This window comes from Leuciscus leuciscus (genome assembly GCF_965113295.1).
Source record: "Leuciscus leuciscus genome assembly, chromosome: 4".
In the NCBI taxonomy this organism is placed as follows: domain Eukaryota; kingdom Metazoa; phylum Chordata; class Actinopteri; order Cypriniformes; family Leuciscidae; genus Leuciscus; species Leuciscus leuciscus.
Genome location: NC_138728.1, coordinates 51,563,869 through 51,576,752, shown reverse-complemented (window position 1 = coordinate 51,576,752; position 12,884 = coordinate 51,563,869). Strand labels below are relative to the sequence as shown.

General features: G+C 37.1%; 3 protein-coding genes across 3 annotated transcripts in view; 2 read left to right on the top strand and 1 right to left on the bottom strand.

Annotated features, from left to right (window-relative positions):
- Positions 1 to 12,884, top strand: part of LOC309496971 (protein NLRC3-like) — a 316,482-nt gene that overhangs the window by 64,316 nt on the left and 239,282 nt on the right. The gene's annotated exons all lie outside the window — the stretch shown is intronic.
- Positions 1 to 12,884, top strand: part of LOC309496969 (protein NLRC3-like) — a 213,465-nt gene that overhangs the window by 144,316 nt on the left and 56,265 nt on the right. Inside the window, exon 8 of the mRNA XM_082167167.1 lies at positions 6,553 to 6,726. Within this exon, the coding sequence (XP_082023293.1) occupies positions 6,553 to 6,726 (174 nt within the window). The remainder of the gene's footprint in view (positions 1 to 6,552; positions 6,727 to 12,884) is intronic.
- The window catches only part of LOC309497034 (uncharacterized protein), a 221,368-nt gene that overhangs the window by 198,329 nt on the left and 10,155 nt on the right, over positions 1 to 12,884 (bottom strand). The window lies entirely within an intron of this gene.

Genomic DNA, 12,884 nt, shown 5'->3' with positions numbered 1-12,884 from the left:
ATCTTTAAACCCAAATAGGAGAACAATGTTGTGGACCAATGGAACGGTTGCAATATATTAGGGTCTGTTCTATACGCACTATTAAGAGGCATAACTTCACTTTTTGAAAAGTTTATCTTATATCTGGGAAAACAAACTATACTCACTAATCCAGTCTTATCTGCTTAGAAATGGACTGCTTGGGGGATTCCAGATACAACAAGAAATCATCCGCATTTAAAGTAATGTAATCGTTTGGTTTTGCCAGGTTTCTGTCAAACACAGCACATCTAGATTATAGTCTGTAATCATAACATTAACAATAAGTGCTTTTGAAGTAAGGGATCTAATATTCAGCAACCCAAGCTTTAACATTTGCTCATTTGTATTATATCTGTTTTTTATTTGTTGAACATCAATTCAGTTTTTACCCTTAGATGGGTTTGGAAGTTTTTTGTATGTCCTAATTCGGGGAACAGACACAGTCTCTATATGATGATATCTAGGTGAAAGAGGCTCTATGTGATGGGATTTATCTGACCTTGGTGACGTGAGACAGCTAGCAGACGGTTGGTTAAGCCAGTCTATCTGATTCCTGACCTGAGCCCCAAGTCATGTTTGAGCTCTAAGACTATGTGCCATATTACTAGAGAGAAGAGCAGCACCATCCCAGGAGGGATGAATACCATCTCTTTTCAACAGGTCAGGTCTGGCCCAAAAACTTTTCCAATTGTCTATGAATTCTATATTATTTTGAGGACACCACTTAGACAACCAGCCATTGAGTGAGGACAATCTACTAAGTATCTCATCACTCCTGCAAACAGGAAGGGGGCCAGAGCAAATTACAGTGCCTGACATCGTACTTGCGAGTTCACACACCTCTTTAACATTAATTTTGGTGATCTCCGACTGGCGGAGTCTAACATCATTAGTGCCGACGTGGATAATAATCGTAGAAAATTTACGATTAGCATTAGCCAGCACTTTTAAATTTGCTTTGATGTCAGGCGCTCTGACTCCCGGCAAACATGTGACTATGGTGGCTGGTGGCTCTATTTTCACGTTCCGTGTAATAGATTCGCCAATAACTAGGGCACATTCAACAGGATTCTCAGTGGGTGTTTCACTAAGTGGGGAGAATCTGTTTGATGTTGTAATCAGAACAGAAGAGCAGTGTTTTGTCCCGCGACTACAGCGCCTCACCGTCACCCAATTGCCCTGCTGCACAGGCTCTGCTTCAGCCGGAACCGAACAATGTAAAGAGTTCACTAAGCTAGTCGCATCCAAAGCAGTATCTAAAGCGGATATGCTAAACATGTTGCATGAGGTGCAAGTAACAATACGAGGAGAAGACGACATGACTTACCGTGTTTGTTGACTGGTCTTACTCACCTAAGTTGTTTGATGGACTCGTAAAAGGCCCAAGAGAAAAATAAATAAATAAAGAGTGCACGGATGACACGCTAACAGGCTAGCGAATTACTAGTGTGTTGTGCTAGCAATAACGATTTAGATTGAAGCTAGCGATGTCAGGTTAATGTGTGATGTTGAGTAAGTTATATTTAGCAGTATAAACAACAAGGAATGATAGTAAATAATGATTAAAAACAGAAAGAAATACGAAGCTTACAGACGCAAGCCAACGCAACAGCAGCAGAAGCAACGAGGCAAACAGGAGCAAACGATTTTAGTAATTGCATTTTCCAAGACAAGTTAACTTGAGAGCTCTATCCTGAGATCCAGGCGGATATTTCTTAAAGCATGTGTTGTGGCAAAAATTCATTTAACAATCATCAACTGCGTAAGAGACACTCTGAAATTCAAATGATCATTAAAAAGTATTTTATTCTTGCAAGAAGGCCCATTTGCCACACAGAAGTCACCAGTACAGTCTGTGAAACAAGTGCGACGACGAGAGGGAGGGCAGAGGAGTCTTTATACTGCTTTCAAGGTCTTCTGCTTACAGGCCCTTATCTAAACAAGGGAAGGTTTCTCTGCTAGTGATCTAATCCGGCTGAGTTTATTCTTACAAACTCACAAGTTCTAAATTGGACGGCCTCTGACCCTAGGGGCTGCCTCCTCCTGACGTCTCACCTGTTTCCCAGTGTTTAAAAACACACACACATTAGTCATATGTTGGCAGACCACGTACAGTCCAGCAAGGATCATTTCAATGTCTTACTGAAATAAATGAAAATCAATACTGTAAATCAATGAAAATCAAAAATTTCCATTACACATGTTAATGAATTATTTTTTTGTAAAATTATTCAATTGTAAAACTGGAATTTATTTTTTAATGTGGTCAGCATTTTGTGGGCCGCATTTGCATCCCTGACGGGCTGCATGCGGCCCGCGGGCTACAGGTTGAGAACCACTGATATAGAGATACCAGGATCCACGGAAAGTCACTAAATCCGTAGAAGTATGTGATGGGGAGCCGCCTCGAGAAGCAATGACATCCAAAAAGGCCACCACCTCCTTTGGGTCCTTAAACAACCTTTCTCACCCGTCCACTTTAATCCTAAGAATTTCCGGGTAGAACATAGCAAAGGCAATTCATTTCTCCTTGAGCCGTTGTTTAACTTGAAAAAACTCTTGCCTCTTCCTCACCACTACTGCGGAGAAATCCTCGAACAACATGATGCTGGCTCCATTGTACTCCAGGTCGTGCACTTTCCTTGCAGCCTGCATAATCCGGGCTCTGTGCTGCTAATAATGAAATTTCACAATGACAGCACAAGGACGTTGATCCGTTGGTGGTCGGCACGAGGGGACCCGATGACATATGTCAATTTTAACTAATCCCCCTTGAAACAACTGAATTGTAAGATCTCAGGCAACCAGGACTGATAAAAGGCAGCTGGGTTGCTACTCTCGCAGCCCTCTGGGGGACCGATGATCCAAACATTGTACCGCCAGTTCCTATTCTCAACATCGTCAATTTTCTCCACAGCGGATTCCAGCTTGTTCTCTTAACTCTGTAAACCTTGCACCATGTGAAGTCATAGCAAGCTCCACGCCTGAGACTCGGCAATCTATTTCGTCAAATCGCATGTCCAACCACACCAGTTTCTAGGAACAGACGTCGAGCCTCTGCACAACTCAATCTATTTTCCTGTCGAGTGAAGTTTCAACCTTTTTAAGGACTTCCGTTGTAATCCTTTCGAGCAGGTTGTCAATCTCGGCCTTCGCTAACAATCCAGGAGGCTTGTCCGCCATGTTAGTTTGACCGCTCTGAGAAGAGCCCACCTTGCTCAGTTTAGGAGCTTTTGCCGAGAGGATGAGTTTTTTCTGAGTACTAGGCATAGTCTTTTCCATCAAATGTATACCATAAAGCTGAAGATGTCACAATTCTAATACTAAAAATAAAAACGTGTTTCTGTTCAGACGTGTTTCTGAACATTTTTGTTCAGACAGTAAATGCTATCACGCATGCTCAGTACTACTGCTGAGTCTACTGATAAGCTGAAAACTGCTGCAACCTGAATATATATTGTTAAGTGAACATGCAATTTATTCTCTTATAATGCCTCATATATATATAGGCTGACATGATATTATCCACACTTTTAACTTTGTAAGTGGAATATATATGCAATTTATTCTGTATTAACCAATGACTTTCATGTATAAGCTTATGTATGTTATTAACCAAGTTTATGATTTAGTAAGAAAGAGTGTTGTATAAGAAAGACACCACAACTTGTGTTATAAAAGTCTTTATTGTGAATCTGTTTTATTAAGAAAGACATCACAACTTGTTTTTGTAATAACCTTTTATTGTAGTAATGCATGCAAGAAACGACAATGATGTACTCATAGTAAAACATTTAATCAGTAGATAGAAGTAACACTAAGCAGTTAAAAGCATGTATCTTAGCAAAGTAGAAATGGCAAGCATTACCCGTTTGATGAGGAGCATGATACGCAGGAGAAAGGCAGAGGGTCCAGAACAGCAAGCAAAGGAGAACAAAGGAAAGAGCTTTATATATGGAGTTTGCAAGGGGGTTTCCAGAATGGAGGACAGTTCAAGACTTCGGATTGGACAGATTGTCTGTAAAGGACTGAATCTGTGCGGAGGGCGTGTGGACTATAAAAAGTATTGTAAGGAATGTCAAAGTCAGACGCTGATTCACCAAGGACGGCCTCTCCGGTGTTAGATGCCTTGCCATTGCGCTTCATGAAGATGAAAGCTTGCAAATTATTTGATTTTGATTTACTTTTATTTTCATTTTATATATTAGTACCTTTTATGTAAACTAGTTAACCTGTAGTTAATAAAAAATACATCTAATTTAAATTAAGAAGCTCGCCTGCCTTAAGTCTCTGTTTTACAAAAGATTGAGCTGAACTAAACCACGGAGCAGTCTTTCGACTGAATTGTAAGTATGGAAATGTATGTACTTATTGTTTAGAACGAATTCGACTGACTTTACCTAACCTGAGAATAAACAAAATAAGGTAGAAGGTGTCTATATTTAAGACCCGAACAAGGGGTTAAATTAAGCACCATAAAACAATATACACAAAACTAAAAAGTCGAAGCAAGTTTCCAGTATGTTCGATGCGTTTCAACTGTTTTGATTAATACATTTTAAACATTTACTTTTCCCTGTTAAAACCTTGCCAAAAGTTTGGTTATGTTTTTTAACTTTGTCAACTTATTTAAAAATTGAATAAGCTGTTCCTGAAAAGATATTGCAATATTGATAAAACAAAATAAATGTTTAGTTTGACAGTTTTACAAACCATTCATTGTGTTTCCACCTTTAAAATAATATATTGGTTTATTTAGAGTCGGAGGGACTGTCAGCCACGTCCAAAAGTGAGTAACTTTAGTAAATTGTGGATCAGTGCTGATTCAAGACACAAACTGTTTAGATTGATTCAGTCCGATTTGGTGAAGTGGTTCGACCTTTAATATGAATTATGAGCGTCAGCCGCTTCCATTCAGAAAAACACTCGACTTGCGTTATAAGGTAAGTTTGCCAGCAGCCATGTCACCCTGTAGCCCAAGACTGGTTGCCCACAGAAGCTAAGCAGTGCTGAGCCTGGTTAGTACCTGGATGGGAGACCTCCTGAGAAAACCAGATTGCTGCTGGAAGAGGTGTTAGTGAGGCCAGCAGGGGGTGCTCACCCTGTGGTCTGTGTGGGTCCTAATGCCCCAGTATAGTGACGGGGACACTATACTGTCAAAGAGCACCGTCCTTCGGATGAGACGTAAAACCAAGGTCCTGACTCTCTGTGGTCATTAAAAATCCCAGGATGTCTTTCGAAAGAGTAGGGGTGTAACCCCGGCATCCTGGCCAAATTTGCCCAGTGCCCTCTGTCCATCATGGCCTCCTAATCATCCCCATATACTGATTGGCTTTTTCACTGTATCCTCTCCACCAGTAAGCTGGTGTGTGGTGGGCGTTCTGGCGCAATATGGCTGCCGTTGCATCATCCAGGTGGATGCTGCACATTGGTGGTGGTTGAGGAGATCCCCCCTTCTATGTAAAGTGCTTTGAGTGCAGAGAAACGCGCTATATAAATGTAATGAATTATTATTATTATTATTATTATTATTAGGATAAGTTTGGAGCACCAACATGGTTTTAATCTAAAAAATTGTCGTGTATTGATAGTGTGCTAAGATAACATGCTAGCTAGCCCTAGGTGCACCTGCCACCTAGCAGTTATTCTTTTATGATTTTTCTCTAAATAGGAATGCTTACTGAAATGTTTCTTTATTCCAGAAGGGCATTTGATACAGCTTCAAATGTGAAGTGAGAACTTTGATAAAAGAAATTAGGGATTGAAACCCTATGAATAGCCTGTGAATAGCCAGTCGTTAGTAACTATAATGCAGACAAAAGAAATGCATATTTAGAGCCATAACCAGGCTGGAGAGGTGTGAATGTGTGCATGGGGAGACTGAGACTGGGGCTCGTCTGCACCACAAAACAATAGAGACAAAAGACTGAATAGATGATGACTAAACATCAGTAGCATGTTAGAGTCTAATCAAAATAAAGTCATATGACATGATCTTGAAAAACATTTAACTAAATACAGAGTTTTAGACTTATCATCTTCATATTTTAAATATAATATGGTCAGACATGTGGCTTTAGCTGCAGTGCATTTCTAGATTGATACAATGCCAACTTCAATTATATTTTCATGAAAAATAAATTTCTAATAACTTTACAAAACTTTGAAGCTATTTATAACTATTTTTTTTCATTATGACAATAATTAATTCTACATTTACAATAAACTGCCAGGTGTCAGCTTTCAAATGAGATCATACTTGTGCTTTTAGTGCAAAGGGATCATGAACTGTATCTGTTTCAGTTTGGGTATGTCATTTCTGGGGATTTTTCAAAAGTGTGGTTGCAGGTTAACAGGTTAACGAACCAGAGATCACTAGTCACTACTTGTGTTTTATTGTCATTAGCTCCTTGTAGTTTTCTACTAAAACTATTTTTTTCACACAGTTACAAATAAGGTATAGTATAAGGTATAGTATGAGGTAGGTATAAATGTGCAAGTCATGAGGACTGTTGCTGTGTGTTTTTATAGATTGTCTGGCTGTATGGTGACAGAGGAAGGATGTGGTTATGTGTCTTCAGCTCTGAGTTCAAACCCCTTACACCTGAAAGAGCTGGATTTGAGCTACAATCACCCAGGAGATTCAGGAGTCAAGGAGCTCTCTGAAAAACGGGAGGATCCAAACTGCACACTGGAAAAACTCAAGTATGTGAAGCAGGAATAGTTTTGATTAAACCACTCCAAAAACAGCATTACCATATTCACTTATTACAAACTAGTTTGACTTTAATTATTTCATAGATTTACAAAAGTTCCAATTGATAATTAATAGAGGTTTAGCTCTAGTTATACTATTGAATGCTTCATTCTGATTGGTTGATGAATTTGTGTAATTATTTTCCAGTAAACCCACAGCTAAAGTAGTTCCAGTCATGTCTTGACCACATTACAGTTCCATATAACTTTATCAAATCATTTCAGTAATGTCAGCCTTACTTTATATTCAAGAATTGTTTCCCTTTCAAGAAGAGGGCAGAGCTTCAAGAGCTCATGCTCCGGTGGCAACAAACAGGACAATCTCACACAATAAAATGTTAGAATCTGCACTAGCAGTGTTCAGTTCGAACTGGTGTCTGACAATAATGCCTACAGAAACAGATAATATATGCTGCATGGAGATAGTGCAGGTGGTGACCTGTGAAATACATACTTCAGATTCAAGATGGCGGAGTAGAGGCACAGTTGCTCATAGCTCTCCCTGCCTAAATTGCTAAAACAGCAAATCAAGATCTCCAAGCGCAGAACCTGCTTCATGGTTTTCAAATTTTTTGCTTTTATGACTTTGATCATGCCTGGGAAAAGGGGAAACCCAAAAGAGTCAGCGAATTTACAGGCTGAAAGCACTGACACTACCTCGTGCGGCAGACTGTCTATGGCGTCTCTGGAAGAAACTCTGCAAAAGTTTTTTGCCGAAGCCGACAAAAAAAGACATCGCTTTGAACGTTTGGAAAATCAGCTGGATTCTATCAAAATGACACTTGATATAATAAAGTAATATGATTGATTAAGCTCAGTAGTGTTATTTTTAGGGGAGCGAGCAAAGGACAGTTATTTAATTTGTTGACATTTTTGCTTTGTTTCAATGCAAGATCTTATTTTTTCTGTGTGTGTGTGTGTGTGTGTGTGTGTGTGCGCGCGTGTGATTTGCATGTTGGTTTGCTCTCATATTCACCTTACCCCAATCACTACCATTATTGTAAATCAGACATGTCCAGTTGGCTCTACTCCAATGTTAAACTGGACAACTACATTATATATAGGTTAGATAGAGGATCCAGGGGAGGTGGGGTCGCCATTTACATTTCATCAAATTTGAAATCACAATTAATTACTCCTAAAGTGAAACCTGAGCTTTTTGAAGGTATCTTTGTTAAGGTTATTCTTCATGCAAATAAACAATTAATAATTGGCAATATATATCACCCACCAATATCTCCCAAGCTAGAGTCTGTTCGAAACATCCTAGCCACTGTTTCATCGCTTGGTGACTTATCAGAAATTATGCTATTGGGGGACTTCAATTTAAATTGGACTGATCCTTGTACTCTCACGGAACGTAACATGTTCAATGGTTCAAATTTTACACAAATTATTAAAGAGCCTACAAGAATCAGTCCAAGTTGCAAATCTCTTCTTGACTGGATACTAGTCACACACCCCAACAGAATAATAAAATCTGGTGTTCTCTCGGATTGTTTCAGCGACCATTCTATCATATATTGCATTTGGAAAATTTTAACTCCCCATCTTTCTCCTAAATATATTAGGATCCAGGATAATGAGCGTTTACGTAATATAGCCGCACTCAAGTGCACGACCGCACGCATAAAGCTTGCCACAAAGAACCGGTAAAAGTAATGATTATGAATGCATCTAAATGTGTCTAAATACGCTGTGAATGTGCATTTTACGCTGAGTTTCGGTTCATTTATGAGACGGCGCCTCCATGTCGTGATTCTGCTATATTTACTTCTTATTTATTAAATCCAGGCAATTGGTTCATGAAACATTGATTAAAATTAAGATATAATTAATACAAAACGAAATTCAATTTAAAGAAAGGCAGCTGTTCTGTTTGAGGTCTCTGTGAAAGTTTTAAAGCAGTCTTTTAGTGCCGCTTTCAGAGCGCTCACGTCCGTAACAGAGAACTGACACGTTGTTTTTTCCCTCATAAATGTGAACACGAAAAATAAAATAAAATGAATATTATAATGTTTTTTTGTTGGGTCAGACAATGACTACCAAATTTCTCTCTCATATTGCTCCTCATAACCACTGAAAACGGTAAAAAAAATCGAACCAAAAGTCAAATTAATATGGACGGAAGTTAAAAGTGGTGGGTACAAAATTACTCATGACGAAATCTGGTGGGTACACGTCCCCCCCGTCCCCCCCGAAATCGATGCCTATGTCTCCAACGCATTTAGTTTGCATTTCTCCCAAACACCGCAGGTACAGTCATCGCTCTTTCACCCAGAGCCGACTGTTAATTCTCAGCCCTGCGATAGTTCTTTCACATTCCGACAGGCTAGCTCAGCTGATGTCCAGCTGGCCATTAGCAAGTTATCCTCTAGCAGTGGACCTGGCCCTGACGGCATTGAGGGTAAGTTTATTAAACTTTCTTCACATGTCCTATCCTCTCCATTGGCTGAGCTCTTTAATCTGTCATTTTTAAACTGTGAAGTGCCTCTGGCATGGAAGTGTACCAAAGTCATTCCATTGTATAAAGGAGGGGACACCCAAAACATGAACAATTACAGACCTATCTCAATAATTAATAGTATTGTGAAAATGTTTGAGAAAATTATCTTCGATCAATTATCTAACTATCTCTCTCATAACAATTTACAATCTCAATGCCAGTCAGGTTTCAGGAAACACTTCTACTACCTACTACCAACACTACCACTGCTCTTTTGAAATTTACAAATTATATTTTTTCTAGTTTTGATAACAATATGTTTACTGGTGCCATCTTCTTAGATCTTACAAAAGCATTTGATTTAGTTGATCATTATCTGCTCCTGGATAAATTATATTCAATTGGCCTTTCCCGTTCATCACTTCTTTGGTTTAACTCATATTTCCATCACCGCCGCCAGTGTGTGTCCTTCAGGGGCAGTCAGTCGAATTTTACAGGTGTAGATAAAGGCATACCCCAGGGTTCTTCGCTTGGGCCTTTGTTATTTTCCATTTTTATTAATGACTTGCCACTCTGCTGTTCAGGATGTGACATTCATCTTTATGCAGATGATACAATTATATATTGCTCCAAACCAAATATTCCCGACATAAATTATTCTTTACAACATGACTTTGATTCTGTACAGCAGTGGCTGTCATTTAATAAACTCCAGCTGAATAAATTTCATTTCATTTCATTTATCTTTTATTCCTTTCATGAAAATGCATTATTTGTACAAGGCACATACAATTCATTTGAGTTTTCCTTTACATTTCCATGATCAGAAAGGAGCAGATGGAAGAATAATATTCTTATATTTATCTGCCCCCTTTATAAACATAAATAGTAGATGGCATTAGCATTATTCCCTCCACCATCACCCAAACTCCAACATATCTAATATTTGTTTAAACGTTTTACAATGATCACATACAAACAAAATCAAAATTCAGTTTGATATAATTCAAGTTGTTTCTTTTTATAACTCCTTTTAAATTCCAAAATATTTTTGCAACTTTTTATATCTTTCCTTAGAGAATTCCATGCTTTTACTCCAGCAACAGACAAACACATTTGTTTCAAGTTTGTTCTTGCTATTAGATGTTTAAAGTCATACGGCCGTCTGTGATTTCCATCTTCAGAAGTAAAAACAAATAACTTTTGTAAGTCATGTGGAAGAGCTTTGCTTCTAGCTTTGAACATCACTAATAGAGTTTGTAATTCTACAATGTCTTTAAGTTTTAATAATCCTGACCTAATAAAGAGTGGATTTGTGTGGTCTCTATATCCTGCTTTGAAAATAATGCGAATGGCTCTTTTCTGTGAAATAAATAAAGGCATAATGTTGCTATGATATGTATTTCCCCATATTTCTACACAATAGTTTAAATAAGGCAAAATCATTGAACAATATAACATTTTCATTGTATTATACGGTAAACTGTATTTAACCTTATTCAAAATAAATAGGCTTTTTCCCATCTTATTTTTTACATGCAATATATGACTTTTCCACGTCAATTTCTCATCTAAGGTGACTCCTAGAAATCTGATTTCAGACACCTTCTCAATGTTTACATTGTTTATGGATATGCTGACCTCCTCCTTTCTTTTATTGCTGAATATCATAAACTTTGTCTTATTCAAATTTAAAGATAATTTATTTACATCAAACCACAATTTTAGTTTAACCATTTCATCTTCTATAGTATTAGCTAAGGTTTTCAAGTCATTTCCTGAACTGTATAACTTTGTATCGTCTGCAAATAATACATAGTGTAACATTTTTGAAACCTCACAAATCTCATTTATATATAGAATAAAAAGTTTAGGTCCTAAAATTGAGCCTTGTGGAAGTCCACATTCAATATTCAAACATTCTGACCTATAACCGTCAAACTCAACATATTGTTGTCGTTGTTGTAAATAGCTGGTTAACCAATCCAGTACAACTCCTCTAATTCCATAAGTATATAATTTAGAAATGAGAATTTGATGATCTATAGTGTCAAATGCCTTCTTTAAATCAATGAACACTCCTATTGTGTATTTATTTCTATCTATTGCGGTTGTAATGTCTTCAGTAATTTTCATGATAGCCAAGCTTGTAGACCTATTTGACCTAAATCCGTACTGATTTTCATTTAATAATTCATGTTTTTCAATAAAGTTGTCTAATTTATTAACAAAGAGTTTTTCAAACACTTTAGAAAATTGAGATAGGAGTGATACTGGTCTATAGTTATTAAAAATATGTTTATCTCCAGTTTTAAAAAAAGGTATTACCTTAGCTATTTTCATACTATCCGGGAAAACTCCTTCTGTAAAAGAATAATTAATTAAATAATGTAATGGTTTAATAATGCAATCAATTGTGTTTTTTATTATTTTCATGTCAATACCATCACTATCCGTTGAGGTCTTGTTTTTTAGCTTATAAACCACAGATAATATTTCATTTTCAGTCACCTCACCTAGATACATTGACTGCATAATCCTATTTTCCCTTTTCCAGACTCCCCCTGGCTGATCACTAGATATTGGTATTTCGTTTGCTAAGCTAGGTCCTACATTTACAAAGAATTGATTTAGTTCATGGACCATTTCATCTTTATTTTCAATCACCCTATTGTCCTTTTCAAAATATTTAGGTAGTTCCGTTCGTCCAGTCTTATTCCCAATTACATTGTTCAGAATATTCCATGTAGCCTTTATATTATTTTTATTTTCATGCAACATTCTATTATAATAGTCCTTTTTTGCTTGTCTCAATATATCAGTCAACTTATTTTTGTATTTCTTATAGCGTTTTTCTGCATTCTCTGTTCTTGATTTGATAAACTCCTTATAAAGTCGGTTTTTCTTTTTAGAGGCATTTTTTAATCCGTTTGTTATCCAAGGTTTACTATTTTGCCTTTGTTTGGATCTGCATAGGATCTCAGGACAATGCTTATTATACAGAGTAAGATAACATTTAAGAAAAGAATTATAAGCTTTATTTACATCATCTATGTACACCTCTTTCCACTCTTGTTTGAATAAATCATTCCTAAACTTATTAATATGATCAGCACTCCTTTTTCTTTTGTATATTTTTTGGTATACTGTTTTTTTAGGCAACTTATAGTCAAATATTGCAAATATAGGCAGATGGTCGCTTATATCATTTATTACCAACCCACTAGTAATGTGATTCTCCAAAACATTTGTAAAGATATTGTCTATTAAAGTTGCACTAGTTGTGGTTATTCTGCTAGGCTTCGTTATTAATGGATACAGCCCGTTTTTATATAATATCTCTAAAAAATCTGAGTTTTGTATATGTGAATCTACCTTTAGAAGATCAATATTATAATCTCCACAAATTACAAGATTTCGTTTGTTATTTAGACCAAGAATCATTTCTTCCAATTTATCCATGAAGGTTTCCACTTTTGATCCTGGTTTTCTATATACACATGCAACAACAATATTCCTATTTTGTTCTAATTCTATTTCTACAGCAACACTTTCCATTAAATCATTAATGGCTGTTGTCATGCATTTAACTGGTCTACATTTCAATTCATTATAGATATAGAGGGCCACTCCCCCTCCAGTCCTATTGGCTCTGTTGGTG